General features: G+C 44.1%; 2 protein-coding genes across 8 annotated transcripts; both read right to left on the bottom strand.

The window, feature by feature from the left end:
* Positions 1 to 537: 537 nt before the first annotated feature.
* On the bottom strand, positions 538 to 1791 carry LOC118247558 (epidermal differentiation-specific protein-like). Its single transcript, XM_035545620.1, has 2 exons — positions 1766 to 1791; positions 538 to 1130 (listed from the first exon to the last, which is right to left on the bottom strand). The coding sequence occupies exon 2, from the start codon at positions 1075 to 1077 to the stop codon at positions 544 to 546; it is 534 nt and encodes a 177-aa protein (XP_035401513.1). The 5' UTR covers positions 1078 to 1130; positions 1766 to 1791; the 3' UTR covers positions 538 to 543.
* Positions 1792 to 9948: 8157 nt separating this feature from the next.
* PEX5 (peroxisomal biogenesis factor 5) lies at positions 9949 to 27618 on the bottom strand. Of its 7 annotated transcripts, XM_035545612.2 has the most exons (16): positions 27491 to 27616; positions 27106 to 27296; positions 26665 to 26700; positions 26353 to 26485; positions 25705 to 25839; positions 24472 to 24577; positions 23169 to 23259; positions 22723 to 22839; positions 22245 to 22337; positions 21952 to 22071; positions 21259 to 21402; positions 19068 to 19138; positions 18683 to 18898; positions 18376 to 18541; positions 18034 to 18191; positions 16551 to 17653 (listed from the first exon to the last, which is right to left on the bottom strand). In XM_035545612.2, exons 2-16 carry the CDS (start codon positions 27253 to 27255, stop codon positions 17452 to 17454), a joined length of 1938 nt encoding a protein of 645 aa, XP_035401505.1. In that variant the 5' UTR covers positions 27256 to 27296; positions 27491 to 27616; the 3' UTR covers positions 16551 to 17451. The 7 variants fall into 7 exon arrangements, with proteins under 7 accessions (XP_035401511.1, XP_035401509.1, XP_035401505.1 ...); XM_035545618.2 differs by lacking the exons at positions 16551 to 17653; positions 22723 to 22839 and adding an exon at positions 9949 to 11341 and having other exon boundaries at positions 27491 to 27618; XM_035545616.2 differs by lacking the exons at positions 16551 to 17653; positions 27491 to 27616 and adding an exon at positions 10025 to 11341 and having other exon boundaries at positions 27106 to 27394.
* Between the last annotated feature and the right edge of the window lie 223 nt (positions 27619 to 27841).

The raw sequence follows: 27841 nt of genomic DNA, 5'->3' as shown, positions 1-27841 counted from the left end.
ACATAAGGGCAATATTTATCTGTCAAACCACAAACAATCCATAAAACACAGCCATTGCTGCCTGCGATATCTTCTTTATTGGTAACAATGCAAAATGGAATAGAAGAAAAAATTGCAGAGGTCATTGTGAAGCAAGAGCATTGTAAAGAAGAATATAAAGTCAGCAATTCTGGTTATACACTATATATATGTTTATGCATATAACAACAGAAGCAACATGCAACACTTTCACATTACATGGTTTAGTACTTTGGAACGCTAGTTACAGGTTTAATAGGTTACACACCACTGGCACATCTCTTATCATTGAGTTTTTTTTCATATGACTAAATATGATAGTTCTTACATTCATTGGCATCATGGGGAAGGAGAACAGTGCAAGACAGGATTGAGAAATACACATCTGCAGCACAGCATAAAAGAGAGCTCTCCCATTCAGTATTTCTATGGCACAAGGGGAAATAAAAAAAAGCAGAGAGATCTAGGTTCCATCCTTCTTTCTAGGGCTACATCTACCCTTAGGACTTCAGAATTTGCAGTCCATCAGTAACCACAACTTCCAGGGAGAAGGGGACGCAGAAATGAAAGCTTGTCATTGAAATTGATTGCTCTGTAACTTGGAAGGTGTTCATGCTCTCGTGCAATGTAGCAAAAACCACTTCCATCGCTATGTTCACACAAGAGCCAGGCACCTCGCTGGACTTTATGAGAAGACGCCATGTCATTGTAATGACCCCTAGCCAAATTGGTTGGTTCTGTTATCACCTTGCTCTTCCCTTGATATTGGTCATGTTCATAGATAGTGATCTGTGGATTGTGTAAATTTTCAGTAATCAACACCAGAGAAGTGATCTTGTCATTCATCTCTTCACCAACAAAGCTATGCTCTCCCTCCTCAAATACCAGTAACCGGCCCCTATAGTTGTCATGCTCATAAGCCACCCAAGGTTGTCCAATTACTTTCACTGAGGAGATACAGTCATTCCAATCTACATCTTTCAGATTGGCAACGTCTCTGGTGAGTTCTTTGGAGTACCCCTGGAAGTTGGCGTGCTCATAAATGATGATTTTCCCCATCTCAGCAGTGTTTCCGTAATCTGGACTTGTTGCTGTAGAAGTTAGATGACAGCCTGCAGAAAAGGAAAACAGAAAACAAACAATACTTGTAAGAAGCCTTTCCACAAAAGACAGAAGACAAAGCAGCGGAAGGAAGAAGAATGGGACAATTAAAACAGTTCTAGCAAAGAATGAATAAAACAGCTGCTGGACAAGACTGAGCGCATGATGTAGAAATTTGAATTTGGAAGAAAAAATTAAGAGTAAAATGAGAAGTCCATCAAATCTATTGGGTCTTTGTTAGTTGTGTATATTGGTTTACGTATGTGTTCAAATGACATCTAAGTTTAGTATCTTATTGGAATATCCTATTCAATAAATAATTAAATAAAATAAAGGACTGGTGATGAGTGTGGGCGCCTGTAGAGGGCTGTTCTAGAAAACCCTCTTGGAGACTGCCAACATTCATGCTACCCTTGGAGTAAATTAAAGTGACATAAAACTTTTCAATCAGTTGTTTGGTGTTATTAGCTTTTAGCAAAAGTTAATAAAATAGCAAAAGCTATTCTCACAGAAATTGATTAAACCTTGTTATCTATAATGGGAGCTATTTAAATCTTGTTATTTCGCAAAGGGCTGAATAGCCCATAGCATAGGAGACAGAGAGGAAGATAGAGAAAGACAGAGGTAGAGGAAAGGTCCAGATTACCACCCTGGGTTCCAGCGACGTCTCTGGTCCAGTTCCTGTTCTGTCTGCGATGGTGGTGGGTGCACACAAAGCCCTTCTGAGTCGCACTATTTATAAGCTGGACCCAACTCCAGTTCTCACTTTGTATACTAATTACAGCTAGTCCCCACCTCCAGTTCCTGCTTTGTATGGTAATATGTGCAGCCTGTGTCCCACAACCTTCTTGAGGGGAGGGAGGAATTGGGGTGGCAGATTGCTAATACCTTTCCTACCGCAACTGCCAGATCCACGGACGCCAAAAGATGTCTCAGAAGGTTACCCAGGATAAGGAAGTTGGCCTCAGAAAAGCACTATCTGGCCCTAGCAGGATCCTCTTTTCTGACCTTATCACCCTTTTGTGCTGAGTTTTTGAGACATTCTTTTGTTTTAGCTTCTTAGTCTCTTACAATGAGTCTTTCAATTCATGATTGACACTGCATTTGAGAATTATTTTAGGAATAGGTGTTGGCTGTTTTGACAGCATTTCACCACTCACAATATTGTATGTAAAAAACATTCGATTAACTTCTAAGTGAAAGTGGAATTTATTGGTTGCTAGAACACTATTTTATGACTTCAATGACTTTGATGACGTCTAATGACTTATCTGTACTGCTACTGCTAATAATAATAAAATTATTATTAAATAAACCAATTAATTTGTGACAACATAGAGATTCTAGTCCCAAGATTCTCCTGTAAAATATTTTATTTCACCCCTTGGAATTTCTGTAGCAATGTCTCCTTCTAAGCCCTCCCTTTACTAGGTATGGTTATCCTGTAGTGTTCTTCTCATTACCTGAAAGGTGCATCAAGCTTCTGTAAATGACAGACATCAGATCCACACATACATGTTGTAGCTCTCATCCCAAACTAAAACCTCTTCCTCTTCAACTTCATTTCATAGTAGCCACCCAAGAAGCCATTTAAAGTTTTCACATAAGAAGCATGCATCTCACCTCAATGCCAGCTTCTCAGATGTGGAGAGTTGTTGGCACTTCCTCCAGTCTGGTGTGTTCATTCGCAAGACGCAACTCACCTAGATTTATAGCTCACACAGAAGTCTTGCGAAACACCCCATCAGAAGTGAGAAGTAGTTGATATCACCCTCAAGGATCAGAATTCTTGTCAAACCTAGTGAAACTTATTTGTTTTTCTATTTCTACTTCCTGCTCTGGTTCAAAAGGCCATTGAACAGCAACCACCTTGATAAAATTTAGTCTCTTGATACTTGTTTTTCTTTACTCTCTAGAAGTCAACCAGATCACAGTAATAAAAGCACATCAAACATTTTGTGATGGATAGACTGTAGAAATCTATTCTTGCTGCATTTTACATTTTTGCTTACTTGTGAAGTGCATCTAATACACGTTAGTCTTCCAAAGGGTTTCCATGTGACATATGTTGATAGCAAAAATATTACTATTTAAGATATTAGAGGTCTTGCTAAGAAGTTTGCAATAACTAAAATAGCATTCTTTTTGATTAAAATCTAGCAGTTTGTGATTGTTCCCAATCCCCACTTCTCAGCTAAGATCATACTGGATGTGCCACTCTTACAGGCTGCACCGAGAGCCATCTCCATATTGTTACAATTGTGAACTCCTCAAGTAGCTTGTTAACTGCCATCTCCCCCATGCGTGGATATATTGCCTTGTCAACATGTAAGCTATTGTCTGGAGTCCATCCATCCCGAGGATGTAGAGGTAGCTTTGTTAGCATGAGAATGATTTTTTTCCTTACCTCTTCCTTTCTTTGAAACAGTATAGTCAGGTCTCTGCAGTCACTTGGCAAAGAACAGGAGTATAGGGGGAGTTGCTGTCTGAATGTGCTTTCACTACAATCATAGTTAAAAAAAAGCTTCTCTCTGACCTGTCCTACCTTGGACTTGCATTATTACGCACTTGGAGTCCCTATATTCTCTGACAATATTCAGGTGACAGAGGTGGCAATTGAATAGCATGCTTTAAACTCAATTTCCACCTACCCTTCTATGTAGCCATTTGAGAATTCACAGGGATGCAGAGCTAGTAAAGCAGAAGGAGGCAGCTCTGGCAGAGCTGCAGTAGGAACATTCTTACTTATTTTCTGAATTGCAGTTTTATTCTGAAACATGTTTTCACATATGTTAATTGGTTAGCGTGCTGACAAGCTATGCTACTGTGGAAGGAAAAAAGGAGATTGTTGCTAGTTCAGGAGCAATCCAGATCTTGCAAATATCCACAGCAGTGAAAAACAGAAGACTGTTTTTCCAGAAACATCCATCTCAGAATTTTGAAATCAAGCAATAGGCTGATAAATTACAATGATGGTGTAAATATATATATTTATATATATATATGTAAAATAGTTAAAAAATAAAAAATATAAAAAAAAGCTGCAATAGTGGTAAAAGCAAATGAGCAAATGTTTAGCTTCACTAATAGATTTAGGATGATGTTTAAGTGACCCCTACTGCCAGGTAGGACGTTACTGGAGAAAATGGGGAGCTGTGGCAGGGAGAGAGTTCACCTCCACCAAAAGAAGAGGGCCACTAGCTTCACCCAAACCCTCCTGCTGCATCTCTTTTGTTACTGCTTGTCCGAGCCAATGGTGTGCCAAACTCACAGAACTAAGGTAGCACAAAAATGTGGGGTTTTATTTGTTTGGTAGATTTGGTTGTGTTTTGTTGTTGCTGTTTGTTTTGGTTTGTTTTTTGTTGTTGTTGTTGTTTTGTGGGTTTTTTTTGGTTTTGGTTTGGTTTTGGTTTTCCACATGGTTCATTCCTTTGCTATTCGGCAGAGGTTGGAAGCAGAGCAATAGAAATGTACATTCTGGGCTTTGGAGGAAAGCAGCAAGACTTCAGTTTCTAACAGCAGCTATCTGTGCAATCAGCTTTACTGTATTGCCAAATTGCACCGTTTCTTGTGCTGCAATGATCTCTCCCTACTGAACTCATTGCTGCTGGAAAGTGGAAGTTCCCACTCCACTCTACCCACCCTCCCCCTCCTCTCCTGCCACTTTTATTTCATGCCAAAGAGCAGGGGGCTTGGGGCATTTGTTGGGCTTCTCCATAAGTTTAACTCACTAGCACTTCATTAAAAAAATAAAAAATAAAAAAATCCCCAACCAAAAAACAGGGGTTAGAGGTGGGAAGTAATTTTCTACTGTTCTACAGAAAGTTACCAGGCCAATGGAGGATCCAACTGGCCAGTCTTTGGCCAGTCCTGCTCAGTACAGCCTGAATGACACTCATGAAAGGAGTTCACCCCCTTTCCTCTCCACCTGTGGCTCATTATCACCCCTGGCAGGATGGCTGTATGGTTCAGGGATTTCAGAGCAGTTGAGATGTGGTATTTCCTGTTAGGATATCTTCTATTTAAAAAATAAAGGTCACCTTCTATATTTTCTATTCTGAATGCAACTGCACAAAAATTACTTGTAAACAGGAAAAGAACTTTTGGTTAGCTTTATTCCTCTTTGAAATCAAGAAGTATTTCATATGAAAAGTATCACAGAACCAGGAAAATCTCCACCATCAGCAAATACAAATGGAGATGTGCCAACACTTTCAGCAAGATACTCAAAAGAGGATCTCAGAATCTGCTCAAAGGCTCAAACAGCAAGAAAATCATCCTAGCACCCTCTCAAGTGCCCAATTTTTATAGAACTACAGTTTGAGTGGGAACCAAAAGTGATCAAGGCCATTCATGGAGTCCACATCTAGAAAATTTAGATGCTGCAGGGGATTAAATAACGAGGGACAGTACTTAAGATTACTGAAGTACAGTAATTCACAGTAGCAGAAAGGAAGCTTGAGTTTTTAACTTTGTGAGGAGGATGTGGACTTACTGGAAGAAGAAGTCAAAATGCCAGGAACTGGATTTGAAAGAAGCTAAATTTCTTCAGTTTTCCTTTCACAGACATCTGTAATGGAAACATTAAGATTGACCTGAGTGGAGAACGAAAGGGTTGGTCTCTGAGTAGAAGTACCAAAAGAAATGAATAGCAGGAGTTTTACTGTAAGTGTGGCAGGTATTGGCGGCACCTAGATCAATGTCATCAAGCACATCAACATGCAGCTTCTCAGGAAATTCAGATCAGAAGACAGAACAAAGAAGGGACAACCTAAAACAAAGGGATGGCCTCCACCAGCACTAAATACAAGGATGATCTACAGCATCAAGTCATTGTGGGAAGATAAAGAACAGGTGGAGCCATAAAACAGCCATGAAAGGAGACAAAAAAGGGTAAATCCTAGTGACTGACAGAGGTGGACAGAATGAAAAGAATATCACTGTCAGCTTCAAAAGCATACAGAAGAGGCATCCAAAACTAAGGGTCACTAACTTAAGAATCCTGGAGACATGATACCAGCGTCTTTTATGCTCCATGTCATCACAAGTAGCACTCACACAAAAACTGGGAGAAATTTATCTTGGTGCTTCTGCAGCTGTAGCAATAGGACCACATAAAAACAGTCATTTCATTTTAAAACTAGATCAACCTTCCCCTCTTATGCCACTTTGCACTGGGTTTTATGTCATATGTTTTCTGCTACTGTGTAGCAACATTACTTGTTCCATTCTCAGCCAGAAGGGAACCAGCCTGCCCCTGGAGCTGGGTTGGTTTTAGCTAATTTGCACTTGTTAAGTGGGTCTGAACATAAAAGCATGCCAGCATCCCATCTTACTGGTGCACTCTGAGATGAGAACTCCCCTGCCCTGGGACCTGACCTTCAGCAGCTGGAGAAAAAGAAGGTCAGCTCCTCCAGCAGCAAACCAGCTTTATTTAGAAACTGCAGATACAAGAACTAATCCTGGAGCTCTGCAAGCCTAAAATCAACATCCCAGATGCTCAGTTCTGTCTGAGGAAGAGGAAGGTTTTCCCAAATATCATTGTGAACCTATGGCCTTACTTGTTCTGTTGATGATCTGTTCTTTCTTTAAGTCCTCCTCTTTCTGTCTCCTCATCCCTCTGAGAAGAGACATGAGGAACTGATAGTCCAGGGCACTCATCTCCAGCCCCCATCCCTCTCTTTCCTGCTCCCTGTTCAGCAGTTCCTGCTATCTGTCCTCTTAGCAGCAGCTGAACTCCTTCCTATCTGGCTGGGTCTGCAGCCTAGCCAGCAGAATCCCTTACAGGGCTGCAGAGGCTGAAGGAGGAAAACTGTAGCAGCTGCAGCAAACGTTAATTTACACGCTGACAATCTCTTTTATTATTATTATTTACCCTACGAGGTATTTTATATTTGAAACTGCTTATCAGGGACTGTTGTATTATCCAGCTCTTCAAGCAACTGCTTCAATGTGAAAATAAATAAATAAATAAATAAATAAAAGAACACCACCCTGGGCTGAAGAAATGATTAAGGCATCTGGCATTTCTGGCATTAATATAAAGGAAAGCATTGTGCAAATTCCTCAAAAGAATATACACAATCAGGATTTATTGCCACCTCTCCCACAGATATACCTTGTCATAAACAAGGTGTTTAACAAAGGTACAAGCCAATCCTGCTCTCCATGCATGATTACACTGATCTAAGTACACACATCAACTCCTTTGATAATTTCTGCGCTCACCTCCCCATTTCTCCTTAACTAGGTTCTCAAGAAAGTGCTAGACAAAGTCCAGGGACCTGACCTGCTGTCATCCTTCACTGCACCTCAGCACTCCTCTACGCACAGCCACTCGTCCTCCTTTCTCAACAAATGTGCAGCCTCCCTTTCCTTTCCAAAACGCTCTGCCTTGTTACTTCTCCCTCAGACAAGGCCAACTGAAGCACAACAGCCACAGATTGCTCCCAGATGTTTTCCCAGGGGTCAGGTTGGACAGGCCCCTCCGGACTCACCTGGAGACATGAAAGGCAGCCATGAGGGCTCCCACCTCACCTGCCAAGAGTACAGGTTGGACAGACCCTCTATGAAATCATGTGCTGGTTACTTGAGAGCATCGAGATTGGCTGCTCTGCCCCTGAGGATTTCCCTCACCCCCCACTGCCCAGAACAGCTACACCAGGAATGCGGGGCAGGCTCAGTGGGAAACAGGCACTAGCTGCTTCCTTGCAGGCCGTGAAGTGCCCCTCCTTCTTCACCCCTCAGTGCTGCAGCCGTGTAATTGTCCCCAGCAGCTCATCACCAGCTAATAAAATGGACCCACTGCAAGCTCTCATGCATACTGTCAGACCCCGAGGGGACATACACAGACAGTTCCTCAGTTTGGATAAAGACAGACAGAAGTCCCTGCCAGGGCACTACATCCTGGTTCTCAGTTCTGCCTACTGCTTCTGTTCCAGGCCTCGCCTGTTCTTGGTCACTGGTCAGATTAGCACCAAGACTTCGGTCCGTGAGAGTTTAAGACAACAAAGAAGAACCAAGGGCTCCAATCACTGCCAGACTAGACTGAGATTAGGTATATCCAAATACATACATTTATTATCACTGACAGGTTCATTTTTGAACGAGCACAAGCCAAAAATTTACTTAAGCCAAAAATCAAGATGCTGAACCAGCATTCTTTACTGACAAAGTGGAGCAGCTGCTGATTTTAATACCATGCAAGAGAAGCAGGATGCCCCAACTTCCAGAGGCATCAATCCAAAGAAAGATCTAATGACCACATTTTTTAGACCTTATTTTACCAAACATATATAACTTCTAATTTCTAAAGTATTTTGAAGAATGTAGACTAATATTATATTTGGCTCCAAAAATCACTGCTGTCAACCTTGCGTCATAACTCTGTTACACTGCTGTCACATCGCTGTTATTACAACTCAAAGTATTACTACATCAGTAGCACAAAACAACCCTGCCAAACCACCCAAACATTCCAACATCACAGAATAGCACTTCAATACTTCCGTTTTTGTCAACAAATTCAATATAAAATTTCCACTAACTGGGTAGCTGCATGATATTGGGTTACCTGAAATGGAAGTGACTTACCAACCAAGTTCCTGACTTATTTTTCAACTCCTTTGTACAAGAGAAAAATTAAAACACAAGATATTTTCAATCATTCGGAGTTATATCCATTGAAAAATTATTGACCTATTTTATATTTATCTATAAAAAAAGATCACTCACCCTTTAGCAGGCAACCTCCATCCCAGCTACTAGCATCAAAATCAACAGCTGTGTTTCAGGTATTGCTGTAACTACTAATTATTTAGAGGGCGTTTTCACTTTTTCTTGTGCAGAACGTAATGCTCATTTCTTTATGCAATGAGCAAGTTTCAGGATGCTGATCTGGTAGAAAACTTCCCAAGCAAAAAGAGTGGTTTTGCAGCCTGAGCCACAGTGCCCACCATGCAGAAAGAGAAAGGACAATGAGCACTCAGAAGGGAGGAAAGTTCAGAACAAAAACGACTGAAACAGCCCAGACTAGGATGAATGTATGCTGTCAAAAAAACATATATATTCTTGCTTGCGTGCCAGTATGTTGTTTATTGAGTGATGCAGGCAACAGTGAACTCCTAGGTCCCCCACATTCTCTTTGCAGGGCACCAAAGCTGGCAGTGGGGCTTCTTGTGGCACTGAGGAAAATCAAAAGGTACTACATATGAAATGCGTTGACACAAAAGCTTGGCAAAGGATCTCTGTGTACACACTCACAAGCTCATAAATGAAGGAGGTCTTTGTTTCAATCGCCATATTTTCCAGTGTTACAAGGATAAAAACAAAATGGATTTTCAAGTCGCTCATTTACACTGTGCTTTGTGCACAAGGAAGTAAAAGTCACTGAACGTAGCAGAGTACCACAAGGGAAGCTAAGAGTTGGAGATTGATTATTAAATATTATTAAATATTGTTAAACATTTGCAGTGTTTTGTTTTGTTTTTGTTCTTGTAATGGGTAATTAATAGTAATGGGTAAACCATGTTATCTTTTTTCCTCTCAATATTGATCTAAATATATTTATCAAAATTGACAAGAGAGAGTGAAAGAAAATAGAAAGAAACAAAAGAAACAAAAATAGAAAGAAAAGCAAAAGAAAAAATGATAAAAACCCTCTTCCTCTATGCCCTTAGTGGACAAAAGAGAAGAATGAGCGAGATGAACACAAACATGCAAAGTTTTTGAAAATGTGCAGAACTACATTATGCAAAAGCCACTTGAACAAATGAAGACTTATTCTGATTTGGAACAAAAATGACTAAAGGATTTTTATATTTTTCATAAAATTTTATTTTTATTAGGCCTGATACTGAGTTTATTTTTTAAAAGTGCATTTTTTTTCTCCCAGAGAATCATTTACAAATACATCAAGACTCAAGCATTTCTTTACTTTTATTTCCTCTGTGGTTGGCTTCATCTTCATTGCACTGTTGGAATCCATTTTCTTCTGGACTGAGGGGTGAAAAAATAATTTAACACTAAGCTGTGGATGGCACACATGCACCCACTTCACAGTGCTGGAAAAGGTAAAACAGCAGAAAAATTGAATTAAGCTTCCTCCATCTCCAGACGCACTCTTCCTTCCCCATCCCACTAGACATTGCTAAGAAAAGCCCACAGATAGATCTTGGTTAAAATAAAATAATTAAATATATATATAAAAAAAAAGAAAACAGAAGTAAAAAATAAAATACAATGACCAAAAGTAAGCAGAAGACACAAGACTGACCAATGACTGATCCTTGCTTAACTCAAACTGAGCAACACCATACGAGCCATTTCCAAGAAGAGGGAGTCCTCACCAACTAGCTGTGGAACGTGTAATCTTTGCATTTTTGAGTAGCAGATACATCTGCCTGACTGAAAAGGCTTTGCATATTAGCAAAAATGTTTCTGGACCAGTCATCTCTGCTGATGAATAGAGTAGAATGGAGGAGTTTCACACATACAGCTTGAAAGTGGTCCAGACATAACCATCAGCCCAAATTATCTAGATTTAGCACTATAGACAAAAGGCAACACCAATCATGACCATTAACAACCCCAATATTTTTCTACTTCATCCAACCCATACACTGTTTTAAAAACAAGCAGTCAAACGGTACGTAACCATAGCTGAGAGATGCTACCTTTTTAACTCAGTATCGCACTGAAAAGCAAGTGATTTTAAGATATTAATTACACGATTCTTTCCATTTGCCTGCTAGCATTGGAGAATAGCTGGTTCACATTTTCAGGTGTGTCTCCACAGCCTGTCCGCTGGTTGTCTGGTTTTCTTTTAAAGAAGTCTAATTGTAAATTCGTTTCAGTCACAGAGCCTGCAAAAAAGACTGTCCAATACCACAATATACACAAAGTCATAAGAAATAACAGCCTTAAAGTCAGTGATGAACACACTTGGAAAGCTAAATACAGCTTTCACCAAAATCCACCTCAATCAGGTCAAGCCTAGTAAGATATGCCCATGCCCTGTGGTGAAAGACTTCACCATAAATCTGGTTCTACTCCAACAGAACAGTAAAATGCTTTTAAAGGACCTAGCCACGGACCCCATAGGAGAAGCTGTGCTGCATTTCACTCACAATGCAGGTACCTCCGGCAGAAGGGATGTTCTTCCCTGAGTCACCATTATTTCATCTGAAAAATACTGCAGCATGCTGGCACACTGCTTTTCCATCTGTAGATTTTTAAAGCACATAAAAATAGTCAAACATTACTCATTGAATAAGAGCAAGGTCAGGAAACAAAGGCTGACTGCTTTTGCACAGAATGAAATTCCAGTAGAAACTCTACTGGCTTATCACTTTAGAGACAGACGTTGAGGTTATTGCACTGGCAGGTCCTACCCCAGGACTTAAGCAAGGTGGTGACGTGATCAGTAAAACCTCACAGCAGTGAAGAACCTGTTTGAGGTGGTTTCTGGACTTCTCCAAAGGACAGAAATCACCCATCCCCTCTGGGCACTTATGCCAGTGCTATACCACCTTCAGAAAAATATTTCTTTCCTTAATGTCCAGTCAGAATTTCTCCTTGCACAACCTGTTTCTATCACCTCTGTTGCCTCCTGTCTTTTTGTTGTATACCTCTGAAAAGAGTCTTGCTGCCTAAAATCCCCTTTTAGGTAGTGACAGACATCAGTTAGACCCTCCAGTCCTCCAGCCTTTCTAATTCCAAGCTGAATAAATCCAGCTTCCTCAGCCCCTCCTCACTTCATCAAGTGCTTCAACCCCACACTAGTTCAGTAAGGAGGTTAAAACACCTACCTTCTCTGTCACATTGGATACTTTAGTTTTTGTCTCAGTAATTATTCATCTTTTCTTATTCCTTACTTTAAAAAAGGCAGTGGTAGGTGGCAGCGGGAGGGTGGCAATCACACGTGAACTACATCTCCCTATTTCCCATTTGCTACTTTGCCTGGTAGTCATGGACTCAAGGCACCAGGACAGTGGGTTTTTTGGGGGCTTGTTTTGCTCTTCTTTTTTTCACACTTGTTAGTAGCAGTCAGGTAATTCTTCAACAAAAAGTCTCCTTCACACTTTTGCCTCAGACTCCTTTCTCAAAAATAAAATTAAAAAAAAAATCCCTGAAAATGCAACATATGACTGGACCTCAGAACTCCAGCCCACCCATCAAAAGACAAATCTACATTCGCTGCTAAACTCTTGAGGAAAAAGATACCTTCTTTTTTTGCCTTCTATCTTACACAGACCCCTCTTTTTTTTTTTTCTTCCTGTTTGCCACTGTGTTTGCTGTATTCCCCCTTTGCCAGTGCTCAGTAAAGTGGACCGAAAACACTACTTTTACAGCAAAGACTGGAGGAGGGACAATAACACCCTATTGAATGGGGGCTTCATATATCCACTCACTGCATGGGGAGTAAGCTCCACAAAAGATGCATTGTAAAGAGGCAAAGCAAATACAGACTGACAAAAGCCTTATGAGTCCCACTGGACATGATACAGAAGACAGCAAGGAAAGGGAAGAGCTTTTCTAGTTATTTCCTTCCCAGAACGTTCCCTTCACAGATAAAGGAAAAGGCAATAGACTCTCTAAATAATTGCTTTAGTTCAAAATGTCAGAAAACAAGATTGCTTTCTGTCCCTGCATTTATTAAATGTTCAACTGGGTTTCCATAGCATGGTTGCTAACTTGGAATCCACAAACATGAAGGCTTAGGCTAATCTGATGCTCGATACCAGGAAACAAGCCACAGAGCACATTTGGCTAAGAAAGACTCTCCTGTTCACAAAAGTCTTGCATTCAGAAAAGGCATCCAGCATTTTGTTCCTCCCACAAATTTTATCATCAGGTTGTGCTCCTAAAGTTTATTGCCCTGGTCCAAGCAAAAAACATGACAGACAAGGACCTGTCCTCGAGTCAACACTAGGTGTCACTTCTGCTTAAGAAATACAGGAGGAAAACAAAACAAACAAACAAACAAACAAGATTCAAAAAACTATCTGTTCAGCATCAGATTTTCAGGAGATCACTTAACTACAACTCTTCCTAAAGTCATGGACAGAGTTTTGAGTTTTAAGGTTCCAAATGTCTGAAATCAGGCATCTAAAAGCATCAGAAAATACCAAAGTTTTGCTACACTAGGCAAAATGGTGATGGACAAAAGGTTCTCTCTTTATCTTTTGTGGGAGCAGTGAAACACATGCCTAGGTCAAAAAGAGATACGGAGAAGCTGCCAAAGTCTGCTGTGACGAAGTGTCCTGTCTTGCTGGCCTGTCTCTTTTGCTGCAGGTGGGGAATACTGCTGTGCTTTCTGTTCTTCCACAGCAACAAACTTGCCTGCCAAAAGATTTTTGAGGATCTGAGTCTGACTCAGAGAAGAAAGAGGCAGGGTGTTTGTGTTCTGAGCCCTTGAAGCAAGTTACGGCATGTAGGATATTAGAAATAATACCGTAAAAGTGAAAAGATACAGAAGCCCAGGGTACAGAGCTAGGGAAAGGGCTCCCCCTGGAGAGAAATGGGCAGTACTAGCACCATCCTATTTAGAAAGAAGACACTAAAGAAGGGAGTGAAAGATCAATAAAACTACAGGAGGTTGACCCCAAACCAATTATTTGCCATGTCATACAGTACTAGAAGTAGGGGACCACAAGAGGTAACAGTCTTAAAACAAAATAAAATACTTTGCATATCTAAATACAGTTCTTCTGTGCACGTCCCTAGTGCCCTGTGAAAGACCTGGTTTGTGTCCTGTGATGCCCATGTAACTGGTAAAGAACAAAGATCCTGCTTGAATTCCTGATGTGCTTTTGGTGGTGACAGGCCCTACAACTGTTTCATCTGTTAGAAGAAGTACAAAAAATAAAGATGGAAATTGCAGAGCACAATCATTTAAGGCCCTCAGGCACCCTGATCTAGCATTCGCATTAGGCCTATTGTGAGCAGTTGATTACAGACCTCTGAAGGTTCCTCACTACCTTATCTTTCCGTTAACCTGAAATACTCAGTGCCTGCTACACCCTCCACTGGACAGCAGGGCTTAGCAACAGAAGATGTGGATTTGGATGAAAACGCAAACTAGGTCATGTTCCCTCCCACCCATCAAGCCACTTAGAGCCCCATTGCAAATCTGGTTTGAAGGTGGTCAGAGATGCAGTATTGCAGAAAGCAGGCAAAAGGTGTAAACTGTTACCAGAACGTAGATACCATTCAGCTGCTCTTCTCAGCACTAATAATCTGTTTCCAAAGAGAATTCTTACAGTTCTTAACAGGACAAGGTTAGACATGGTCTGGAGAGAGGCAGCTTAACCTTTATTGGAGTCAAATCCAGTTGGAGGCCGGTCACTAGTGGAGTCCCCCAGGGCTCAGTACTGTGGCCAGTCCTCTTTAATATCTTTATCGATGATCTGGATGAGGGGATCGAGTGCACCCTCAGTAAGCTTGCAGATGACACCAAGTTAGGTGCGTGTGTCGATCTGCTCGGGGGTAGGAAGGCTCTGCAGGAGGATCTGGATAGGCTGGAGCGATGGGCTGAGGCCAACTGTATGAAGTTCAACAAGGCCAAGTGCCGGGTCCTGCACCTGGGGCGCAACAACCCCAAGCAGAGCTACAGGCTGGGAGATGAGTGGTTGGAAAGCTGCCTGGCAGAGAAGGACCTGCGAGTACTGGTTGATAGTCCACTGAATATGAGCCAGCAGTGTGCTCAGGTGGCCAAGAAGGCCAACAGCATCCTGGCCTGTATAAGAAACAGTGTGGCCAGCAGGACTAGGGAGGTGATTGTCCCCCTGTACTCAGCTCTGGTGAGGTCACACCTCAAGTACTGTGTTCAGTTTTGGGCCCCTCGCTACAAGAAGGACATGGAGGTGCTCAAGAGAGTCCAGAGAAGGGCAATGAAGCTGGTGAGGGGTCTGGAGAACAAGTCTTACGAGGAGCGGCTGAGGGAGCTGGGATTGTTCAGCCTGGAGAAGAGGAGGCTCAGGGACGACCTTATCGCTCTCTATAGACACCTTAAAGGAGGCTGCAGGGAGGTAGGGGTTGGTCTATTCTCCCACGTGCCTGGTGACAGGACGAGGGGGAATAGGCTAAAGTTGCACCAGGGGAGGTTTAGGTTGGATATTGGGAGGAACTTCTTTACTGAAAGGGTTGTTAGGCATTGGAATGGGCTGCCCAGGGAAGTGGTTGAGTCACCATCCCTGGAGGTCTTTAAGAGACATTTAGATGTTGAGCTTAGTGATATGGTTTAGTGGAGGACTTGTTAGTGTTAGGTCAGAGATTGGACTCAGTGATCTTGGGATGTCTCTTCCAACCTAGATGATTTTGTGATTCTGTGATACTCAGCCCTGGGAGAAAGACAGACTAGCGTCTTCGTGAAGATTTGACCTCAGCAAAGGTAGCGCGGATACTGTGGCGATTATTTAAGGTGGGAAGGATGGTAGGAAGTGAGAACAATTTACACAGAAAAAGAACAAATGCTGACGACTAGCTACAAAGGCAGTAGGGGATGTGATAGCAAAGGACATGAAACACAAGGTTAAGAGAGCAAAATAGAGGGAAACTGACAATTAAGGAATGAAGGAGAAAAGCATTAATGGCACTTGGCTGACAAAAAGAGAACGTAAAGCAGTGAGAGTGTGAATAGAGAGGAACATAGGGGAAAAAATGCAAAACGTGAACAGCAGGTTATAAGTAGCATAGGCACTGACTTTTTTTCCGCTGACCAAAGAAGGATAGAAATAAGTAAAAAGCAAAAGGCACATCTTTGACCACAAGAAGAGCTAAGTGTGTGAGTTGGAAGCAGAAGCAGCATTTTCCTTTCTTTCAGATGGCACAAGCAGCAAATTGTTTCATATGCATTAGAGCAATTTCAACACAGCGCATGCATGTTCAGTGCCACAGTGCTGGATGAGAGACAAGGGAACCTAGGGGATCTGAAAACATACAGTAAGAACTGCTCCCTCCACACACACTCTGCTCCTCATTGTTATTGCAGAGGATATAGCACGAGAAACAAGCCTGTGGGGCAGAAGTATGAAGAAACAGGTGCCTGGTGGAAAAGGAAGGATAAGTGCTCCTGGTCTTGACTACTGCAGCAGTCAGGTTCCTCCAAGAAGTGATAAATGTAACAGCTTCCCTCATAGCAGATAACAAGAAAAAGAAAAAAGGTGCTTCACTGACCCCTAAGCCTAAGCAGGAAAATAGAGCTTTTGGTACAGTGAAGCTCTTTTGCAGGCTCACAGAACTGAAGCCTCTGGCTACAGCAAAATGAGGTCCCTTTAAGCTTCATTTGCATGAGCTATCAATAAAGCAGAACCTGAGTTGAAATGGGAGACAAAGATGCAGATCTGTGTTTTGCATTCCAGTGGGCTTGTACCCTCAGAGATCTACACTACCCATTGCACGCAGCTTCAACAGAGGCACAGAGAAAGATGTAATTTTGGCAATTTTAATTCTCCCCCCGCTCTATTATACAAAATATTTTACAATTAAAAACATTTTCCCCAACAGAATCATATACAGATATTTATAATTAACAAGATTCAGTACAGACAAGATGGGGAACTTCTGCACAAAGGAAAAACAATGACAGACGATCAAGTGAAAAATTAAGACTTGACCCTTTCCTCACTATATTCTGGGAGATTACATTTAGGCTTTTGTTCCTGTTGCATTGCCTCAAGTCTGAGAGCTAGGATCTCTTCTTACCCCTGCCGGCTAAGGGCCTCCACCCACGTCCCTAGCACAAGTACAACACACTGCTCTCAAAAGGCCCATGAAGACACTGAGATATTAGCATCTGGTTGTACCATGAATTTACTATTACCCAGAAAAGGGAACTGCTCTCCTCAGCTTTTTCTAGCAACCCACGTATACACACATGCAAGCACATACATGGGGGAAGCATACTGAAAACCCAGAATGTTTCAATGTTTCACCAAATGGCAATCCCACCCCACCAAAGCAACCAGCCTTCAAGACATGTCCAGCAGCTAGTCTCTGCAGAATGGCTATCGTAATGTCTCAAAGCCACGCTGGTTTACTACTTCAGATGCACTCTGGCAAGACTTGCTGTTCTCCCACTTTGATCATCTGCCTAGCAGAGTGTCAGTCAGCCACGGATATGATAGTGTGAACTGCTCAGAGATGCTCAGGCCACAACAGACAGGCAGGGGAAGTTCCACACTTCAGCAGAAGGTCCTTCAAGAAATGGCTGCCATTGGTCTGCCCTACCAGAGCAAAGGTGTGTGTGAACCCTAGTGAACATTTTCTGTCTAGGGAAGGTCACTGCTGGGCTGGGCCAAACCTGCACTCACAGGGGAGCCCATCCCAGCGTCACTGCTGGAGGCCAAATGCCTGAAGCAGTGTGGGAAGGTCATGGGCATCAGCTGCCCTGTACAGGTCACTCTGCCCCAGCATGGAGAGGGCCATGCGAAGAGTGCTCCAGATGTTGTCAGACATAGCGCCTTGCTGCCCCCGTGGACCTCGGCTCTTCTGCTGCATGTGCAAAGCCTCTAAGAAGTGCTCCACAGCCTCACTGTCAACATGAGAACATATACACGCTTATTGGAGAAGATGGTACATCTCAAACTCCCCTCCCCATTTGCTTCTAAACTGCTACTTCTTCCCCTCCAAAACAGTTTCACCCTCTTCATCAGATCTTTCGCCAACTCCAAGCCCCCAGCCCCGAGTTCCCCCTTTTATCTCTTAACAGAAACTGAAGTCCAGATAGCCCCTACTCCAAGTGGATCTGCCTGACATTTTGTTCTCAGGGCAGATTTCACACAATCTCTGTTTACCTATGCCACAGGAAGGCTGCAGACAGCACAGCACTGCCCTAGTAACCTGCTGCGGTCTCTCTCGGACACACATACACACACTCATGGGTCACAGCAGATCTGCCCATCCTATGCTCACCGGTGGGCACCTAAGTTGATGCAGCTGATGCCCAAGTTGTATCGAGAGCGGATATATCCTGGCTGGAGCTCCAGTGCCCGCCGATATGCAGCCACAGCTTCCTCACTCCGATTCCCATTGGCCAGGGTGGCACCAAGCTTGTTCCAGAGAAGATGGTCCTGGAGGAGGGGACAGAGATAAACGGCTGAGACAAACCGGTTCTTTTTAAGCTCCAAGCCAACCCTCCCTAACCAACGTATCTGCCTTACTCTTCCACTTCAAAAGATGTGCCTCTCATATAAACAGCATCTCCACCCATAAACCTCCAGGTACCTCCAGCACCCCCACTCTGCCCTTTCTTACATTGGGGCGCACACTAAGTGCGGCACTGAAGCAATCCACAGCCTTCTCGTATTCGCCACTAAGGTTGAAAAGGACACCCAGGCCACACTGAACATCAGGATCAACAGTTGAGGGGTTGCTGCGCACAGCTGCTAAGAACAGCTCTTTGACCTCCACAAAAAGTGAGCTGGAAAAGCATGGAACAAGGACATTTGTACACAGTAGAGCAAGCTGACCTTGGGTTGCCCACTAACATCTGCCCGGCCCAGTCCCAACCTTCCAAGAAGCCTTTCAGCTGAAGGCTTAAATTTGTACACCCCCAACTCACTCAGACAGCAGAGAACCAAGCACACGCTTGGAATGCCCAAGATTTGGCCCTGAGGCACTCTCCTCTGACTCCTTCTCCAGCAGGTGAGCATATGCAGGTTTGTGGCGTAGCCAGTCCCGCAGAGTCTCACACGCCTGCTTCTGCAAGGACTCGTTGGTGAAGCTGACCGCTAAAGCCATAAGTGCTGTGAGGTTCCCAGGCTGCAGTTCCAAGCATCTGCAGGTTATAGAAAGAAAAACAACTACAGTATTAAATCAAAATGGGATATACTCAGATATAGGAGATAATATAATCAAGGCAAAGCACACAACACTAGCCACACAGTCCTTGAGGCATTATGCACAAGACAAGAAGTGTGGCTCAGAAGATCTACCACAACACTCACTGTCTGAGAGCACTGATTGCCAAGAGTTCCTGTTCATTCTCTGCTTGGGTGGTTCCCAGATATTGCCAGGCCTGGAGGAGATAAAGAGGTACTAAGATTTCTTCAGATCCAGAAAAAAAAAAAAAAAGCCAAAGGCACAGAGATTAAATCCACGGCATTATCCCACATGTTTTCAGAGTGAGGCCAAGTATATGCAACTATACACATTAGCCACAGATGCATATGAATTTCCTGGAAAGATATACAGACTTTATGGTCCATACGCTCTCAAAGCCAATAAAACTGGTGTTTTAGTGAAAACAGGTGAATCTCTGTCTGGAGAGCTACCATAATGCAACTGTTTGCAATTTTAGCACTTTTAAGCCTCATATTCTCCATATTTAGCTTCTAACTGTGGTCAAACTGCAGAGGAAGAAGGGAAAAGCAGATTTCAGGTTTCTTAAGAACAAAACAGCATAGCAGCAGTGCTAATAATGAGACCCTCAATGTATGCAGCTGCATATACTTGTGCAGAGGTCCACTTGCAAGTGATAATCTTGGGGAATTGACCATGAGACCTGAAAGTAGAAGCACTGTTGCTTTATTGGCTCTTTACTCATGACACTAGAACATCGAAAAAAACTTCCATTTCCAGGCTGCTGACATATGGAATATTTAAGGCACTAAACCTAAAGCAAGTACCTGTTCACTTTATGTTGATAATCACACCCCTTGGTCTTAAACAGGCTGCACAGTTGGCTAGGTTGTCAGCATGAAGTACTTGCTTATTGAACCTAAGTCACACAAAACATACTGCAATTGCCTGCACAAGCAAGTAAGAGGCAATCTATTGCCTCAAGTCTCTAGTGCCTCACCATACAACTACACCCTACACAGAGCTCACCAGTCATGCCTGCATTGGGTTCTGAAGTGAGAAAAGTAGAGATTGAAAGTAAAGTTGTGATCTGGACCAAGGGAACTGTGATATTTTCCTTCACAGAAACAATTGTACAAGTCTATTTGATCACTGCACTACCTGAACTTGACTTCTCCTGTACTTTTTTCCAGAGTCACAGCAGAACAATTTAGAGCATTTTTCAATACAGCTAGCCAGGAAAAGTTCAAGATTTCTACTCCGAAGGTCTCAACTACTTCCCCATTATACTCAGCCTGCAGCCCACACAGCCTCAGAGTATCAGATTCTTAAGGAGTACTAGCAACACACCTTTTGGCCACTTTAAAGCAAAAGCAGATCTTCAGAACATCTGCTTACTTCTCACCTACTCCCAGTACCCTAAAAAATCAGATGCCTGTATTCCCAGAAGCCAAAAAATTTTTGTTCCAAGAGGACGAACAAACTAGTTGTTATCCCATCATATGCAAATAGCAGGACTTGAATCAGGTACACTAAGTATTGAGCATCCCTGGATCTTTGAGGTAGGCACTCCAGAAATGGTATCACTGTAGTAGCACATACACATGGTACATGGTAGCACATACCACTGTATGTGGTAGCACAATCATCATCACTACCACAAGCATCTCCAGTCCTGAAATGCCAATGCAGACTTCCACTGAAACAACTTAAAGAGATGAAAACTCCTTGTCTTGGCTCTATGTCAGTCTCATGTGACTTTACACAGCTTCAAGCCAGAAGGCTTTGTGCATCTGACTTTAGTTATAAGCCCACAGACCTCCTTGGAATTCACTTACGTCACAGAATCATAAAGGTTGGAAAAGACCTCCAAGATCATCTGATCCAACCATCACCCTACCACCAATATCACCCACTAAACCATGTCCCTATGCACCATGTCCAACCTTTCCTTGAATACCCCCAGGGATGGTGACTCTACCACTTCCCAGGCAACCCGTTCCAATGCCTGACTATTCTGACATCTCTGAGAAGAAATGTCTCCTAATTTTTAACTTAAACCTCCCCTGGTGCAACTTGAGGCCATTCCCTCTAGTCCTATCACTAGTTACCTGTGAGAAGAGGCTTACCCCCAGCTCCCCACACCTTCCTTTCAGGTAGCTGTAGAGAGATTATCAGCTACATACCCAGAGACACAGAAAACCAGAATGTTTTCATACACCCTGCACAGCTCGTAACATGGAAGTGAGCTTTTTACACACACCCTGACACCTCAAACGGGAAGGCTCCAAGTAGCAGGACATGTAGCCAAGATCTGTTACCTTTGGTCTCACTCACCTCCATATGATCTGGCTTCTGTTGTACTGCAGCCTCAAAGAGCAAGACAGCATTGGGGAGGTCACCTTCTGCCAAGCGCTTCCGCCCCTCTTCAAAAGCATCAGGGTGATCTCTCATGGGATTATCTTCTTCAAACTGATAACCCTAGCACAGAAGAGAAGCAGAGGGCTAATGCCAGGAGACAGGCTTAGGGAGAAAAGCACTTTCTACAGGTCATCACGCATCTTGCTACATCAGAAACATTCCAACTACAGAGTAGCCAGCACCTCATCCTCTCTGCTTGCTTGGAGCAGAACAGTGACTCTTCTTCCTGCCCGCTCTGTCCTGAACAATTCCTCCAAACCTGGACTATAGTAGACATGGAATAAATTGCAACAGAGATGATATATCTGGTGTTGGTCTCATCAGATCTGGGTGGGAGTAGGCACTTGCACTCATTACAAGGAATCCCAGCACTAACTGATATTTGATGTTAGACAAGAACTAGACAGCATCTGCAAACCGGAACAAGTAAAAACAGTAGGTTTAGCCCCTAGCTGACCTGGGATTAGGGTGCAAGTGACAGCAAATGATTGGTATGAGAAGGAATCCTAAGAGCACTTGGGGTCTGTGTAGCTCACTTACAAGGTAGACAGTCTGCCAGTTTCCTCAAAGCAGTTCATCATAGTACTAGGAAACCCTGTTCTCTATTACCTTGTCATATGAAGAGGAGTTGAGGTCTTCATAATCAGTGAGCCAAGGGTGAGCCTCTGCATCTCTCTTGGCCATCTCCTCCCATTCTGCCTGGAGTTTGTCCCAGAAGTCCACATCTGACTGAAGGAAGAACAGGAAGTGACTAGAGTACAACTTTTAACTGAGATCTATAGACACCCCAGAGAACACCCTCTTAAGTGTCTCTAGCCCTCCTCACAACATGCAAAGTAGAGAGGTAACCCTATCACAGGCTCTCAGATGGTACCCCAGCCCTCCTCCTCCTCCAGCTTTACCTCCACAGCAGTCTTTGCCTGCTCAAATTCCGTATCAAGAGCTGACATGTTCCCAGATCGCGTAAATTGATCCACCCAGGCATCGGATGCCCCCTGGGAGTTTGGAAACAGAAACACACCTTTCTTTTTAGGATTTGGCAAACTCAGTGCACATCCCAAACCAGCAGGAGGGTCTGTGATGACCTCTCCTCCCCATCAGCAAGAACTGATGGCCTGGAAAGTAGAGATGAGTTCTTTTGGACACACCCTTCCTCCCAGGCGCTACTGAAGATGAGACCACTCACTCTGCCCAGATACCTTCCCAGCTTCTGGCTAGACTCTGCTATGAAGAGTCCGAGAGCCCCTCCCTGACCTCCCACAGCCTAATCATTAGTAAAGCATTGCTTAGATTTGGACTTGCCATTCTCCCTCGCTCCCAGATTGTGCACTGTGACAAAGAACTTTCCTCCTTCAGCGCACATATAGCTGGGGCTCCTACCTGCTGCTGTATAAACTCAGCTGCCCATTGCTCTGCCTGATCTTGGTCTCTGTGGGTCACCTTATTAGCTTCGATCGATACCCTCCCATCTCCGATCTGGCGGACAAACTTTAGGAACTGTGGCAGAGAAATGAAACAAGGGTGGAGCTGGGCAGATGCTTTGCCAATAATCCTTCTGTCCATGCCCCCCTCCTTCATAAAGAGGATTTCTCTCCTCAAAGTGAGCACAGAAGGCCAGAAAAGGTGGGCAGGAGAGCACTTCAAAGTGATGTTGTATAAAGGGACAATATCTGGAGGGAACTGGGTTCAACTTTTCGGAAACGGGGAAGAAACAGAAGCACTGGACAGCAAGATGCTTTATTTATTTACTGTCTTCCCCCTTCTCAGTTCCCCACACCCTTTATGCATACTAGATATCTGTCAGCCCCAGTCACAGAATTCCTCACCTCAGAACTGTTGAGTTTTGGATCATCCACTTTAGAAAGAAAATCACTAGCAGTTTTCTTAAGATCATCCTCAGGTTGATACTCCTCATACCTGCAGTAGCAGTAAAAGGGAAAGAGATAATCTGGTACTGAGCAACAGTGAACTCTTTCTCTAACAATAGTCCACACAACGGGGCACTAAGGCACTGAGGGATACAAACCCTAGGATTCACCAAAGTCATTCAGTACGTTTATTCATCTGCAAAAATTCAAAATTACCACCAGGTTAAGTCTGCAAATGACTGACAAACAGTAGTGGAATTAAATGATTACTGTGCCAGCACAATTCTGCAGAACAGTCTGGATTACTTGGCAAGCTCACACGCTATCAAACGTTAGAAGTTTTAGCGCCACCAATTACAAGGTCATACATTCAGGAAAAGAGAAAGCAGGTCATTCTCATGAAAGAGGAACAGCATCTTGGAAAAGCAGCAACTCGGAAGAGGACTGAGGACTCATAGCAACCACACAATTCAGTGTTTTTTCTGGCTTACTGCAGAATGGGACCAGTTCTAGGTGTTACCACTACGGAAAGTCTTGGTGAAGTAATTGAAACTGCGGGCAGTAACTCAGTAACATCCGTATTTGCAGAAAGATATCAGGAAAGGCAAAAGCCAGTAGAAAAAGAGCATCCAAATATGCAGAGTCTGTTTTAGCAAAAGATCTAACTAGTTCAAATGCTTGCATGTGTTTTGCTAGCTTACTTGAAAATATTTGACTGTGGTCCACCACAGTACCTACACAGAGAAGATTTTTAGTAGCAATAGACTATTCTTTAATCTACCACACAGAAACACATGAAAATAATGCCTGGAAGGCTGAATCTAAAAATATGCTAAGGAAAAGCTAAACGCTGTTTGCCAAACAGGGAGAACAAAGTGATAAGAGCTTACAGCTAGTAGAGTCTGGCACTTCAGATCTCTAAATCTAAGTATCTATTGTAGAAAACAAGTTCTGCTTGAGTAGGAGTTATTGAACTCACTCTTCAAATCACATTAAGGAGCTCTGCACTACACATGAGATTAAGTTAGACTACACAATCGCAGTATTTGCTGGAACTGGAATACAGGAAAACTGGCATCTCTTAAAAGATTCAGTGTCCAAGCATCATTTTCTCCGTTCTCTAAAATGGAAGGTCAGAGAACATCAGTCTAGGTAAATGACTGCAAAGCATTCAAACCATAACAGATTTCTTATCACCTATCCAAACTTAAACCACCCAGGTGCCCAACAGCAGTAACTAGTCTTGAAAATACAGACACACCATTTATCTGCCAATGACTGGTCTTCCGATTCCCCAAGCCACAGTTTTTCTTCTGACTGCTCTAGGTATTCTTCTGCCCACTTGGCAGGGGACACAGACAGCGGATCTGCATAAAACACCAGTACAGGGAAAGAATAGTAAGATAGGCAGAACTTCATTAAGAATAAATTCAGATTTTTCTCTCTCTACTTTACACAGAGTTATCTAACACATACAGGAAAGACCTCCTCAAAGAAAGATCGCTAATGTTTGTTTCTAACTGTTTTGATCTAAAACATACAAAATAATCAAGCCTTAAGTTCAGACTATCTATTAATACAAATGCTTCTGTGGTGGCAACATCTATCTTCTGTTTCAATTTCACAACTTAACCAGCTGCTCCATGTGGGATATTATGTAGGTCAAGGAAATCAGCAACGCATTACAAGTCTTTGTCAAAACTACAACTTACAAAGTACTAGCTCTTCATCAGAACTCTCTCAGACCTTGGCATGTGTTGATTCATATTCCCACGAATACAAAGAGTGACAGTGAATGGGACTGTCTGACTCTCTACAGTGTCACCCTTGGGGAACAGAATAGGATCTAGTTAAATCTTGCTCATAATTTCCAGGTGAGGTCATAGATGGTCACAGGATCATATCCAAGCCCCAGCTCTATAAACAAATAGAAGATGGCTTTTCAGACAAACTACCACCTCGCTTAGAACAGACAGCTTATCCTCTGATCCCAAAAACATCCACGTTGCACTTTTCCAACTTGCAAAAAATCCACTTTTATTCTAAAATGTCCCCCCCCCCCCCAAAAAAAATAAGAAAAAATAATTGGCCAAAGCACTCTAAACAGTATTTACCTTAGTACCAAAGGCAAATTTAGCCTTAACAGGGGGAATTAGAGTATACATAAGCGAGAAGCAGTACCAGACCATCTCCAGAATTTGCCTGCTTCTTTGAATATTTGAATAGCCTGCTTCTCCCAAGTTCTCCAAGTAACCCAAACTGAAAATAAAAGAGCCTTACACCTGAAGAAAAGCTTCCACACCACTTTGTGAACAATTTAGCTAATCCATTCCAAAGCAGCTTATTTTTTTTGCCTTCCCATTAAAGCCACTACAGTAAACACTGACTGCTGGTCCCAAAGCATTATTCCAGTCTCACATTCAGTAACTCTGCACCGCACGCAGGCATGTGACTGGGCAACCTCTCAACAATAATTCCAAGAGCGGCCCTTCACCTGTCACTTCAGCAATGAATTCCTGCGACCAGTCAGTCTCATTGTAATCTGAAGAGACATCACCAGCATTATCTGCTGCAGCCAAGAATTCCTGGGTCCAGTTTTCAGACAGTGCCAGGGCTGCCACACCTGGAGCTAGAAGAAAAACACAAGTGAAGATGAGAGGACTCAAAGGCGTTAAGTCTCCCATGCTCCTTCAGATAACCATCATCACCTCTGATCAGGTCCTTTTCTCTTTGTTAGAATAAAGAGACTTGAAGATTCCATTTGGAAGGAATCTCTGGAGGTTGTTAAGTATTCGCAGAGCGGGATACCACCAAAGCTAGATAGAGTTTCTCAGGGCATTGAACAGGTAGCTTCTGAACTTCTCCAACGCTGGAGATTCCCCAGCTTCCCTAAGTACCTGCTCCAGTGCTCAACTGCCCACCAAGGGAAGACATGGTTCCTCATATCTAGCCAGTTATCGTTGCTGCAAGTCACGCCTTTTGCCATCTATCACCACAAAGATCCTAGCTATTGCTGCTGAAGACAACAATTAGATCCATCCCTCCCCCCCCCGAGGCTTCTCTTCCAGGGAGCCACCCTGCTAAGAGTTTAACTGCAACACCACGATCTTTTCCAGTAACCACGTACTCTAGCTACACTTACCTCGCTGAGGGGCCTGTCGGAAGCTTGACTGTTCAATCTCCTGCATCTCAGCCAACAGATCATCCATCTTAAACGTCTGCGGTGCACGGGACAGTAAAGGGGCATTCTGCTCTTGCAGGAACTCTCCAACCAGCTACCAAAGACAGTTATCAGGATTATGAACACAGCATAGAAGACAAACAAGTAGAGCTATGGAGGATGAGAAAGAAAGGGACTTAGCAGAAAGAAAGAATAAAATCCGGTAAGGAGAAAAACAGCTGACTAAGTGTTGAGAAAAGCAGTAAGGAGATGGATGCATTGGTCCATTCTTACCTCATCTTCAGAGGCTACTCCCAGGGGTTTGGATACCTAAAGGGAATAGCGGACAATTATCCCAACAACTTTGATCCCATACCCCTCCACACGCTCTGTGACCTGGTTAGTTCACATCCTCCTCTTCCTTGAGACTAGGCTCACTGCACTTCCCTATGCTGGCTGCCTGTTTATGTGGAAACTATAGGAGCAGGAATATCCTGAACGGCATTGCCCAACCTCCCCACCGTGCCCTTGTGGCTTAGCCCCTGTAACAGGGAGGCCACCAACTTCATCCCAACATCCACGTGTGGAGCTTCTACAGGTAAGGCCTCGACCCACCGCCCCACTGACAAACCAGGTGACCCTGTGGCTGCTTTCCCCACAGAACAAGACAACCGAGAGCGGGGCCCCGCACCGCGCCTGCCCACCCCACCGCCCCCAGCAGAGCCCGACACTCACGGCTGCTGCGCCGGGAGCTCCGGAGGGCCAGGCCAGGGAGCCCTGCAGCCCTTCCTGCCGCAAGGCCTTGTCCTGCGTGAAGTGGCCGGCCAGCTTCAGCAGGGGGTTGGAGCCCCCGCACTCCGCTTCCACCAGCTCCCTCATGGCCATGGCGCTAGGCGGGGACGGCGCCGGACCCCTCCGGGCTGCACCTGGCCCAGGGGGCGACAGCGACACGGGGCGGGCGTCGGACGGGACGGGACGGGACGGGACGGGACGGGCCCGGCCGCCCCTTCCTTCCGCCGCCAGGCGCGCCCCCGCCGCCCGCCCCGCGCGCTCCCGGCACCGCGCGCCCCCGGGCAGCGGAGCAGGCCGCGGGGCAGGGGCGCGCCGCCGGCACCCTTACCTGGAGCGGAGCGCTCGCGAGGCTGGCGGGCGGGGGCGGGGCCAGCGCTTAAAGGAGCAGCGTCCCGGCCGAGCGCCTTAAAGGGACAGAGAGCCGGCACTGGGCCGGGGGGGGGTGTTGCTGCGCAACAGCAGCTGGGAGAGCAAGGAGTGAGCACCAGCCCTGCAGCCCCCAGGGCCAGTGCAGAAGGAGGGCAGGAGGTGCTCCAGGTGCTGCAGCAGCAGTTCCGCTGCGGCCTGTGGAGAGGCCCCTGGTGGAGCAGGCTGTCCCCCTGCAGCCCATGGGTCCCACACGGAGCAGATCTCCACGCTGCAGCCCGTGGAGGAGCCCCCGGTGGAGCAGGTGGATGTG

This window comes from Cygnus atratus, chromosome 1 (genome assembly GCF_013377495.2).
Source record: "Cygnus atratus isolate AKBS03 ecotype Queensland, Australia chromosome 1, CAtr_DNAZoo_HiC_assembly, whole genome shotgun sequence".
NCBI lineage: Eukaryota > Metazoa > Chordata > Aves > Anseriformes > Anatidae > Cygnus > Cygnus atratus.
This window is presented reverse-complemented; position numbering and strand designations above follow the sequence as displayed.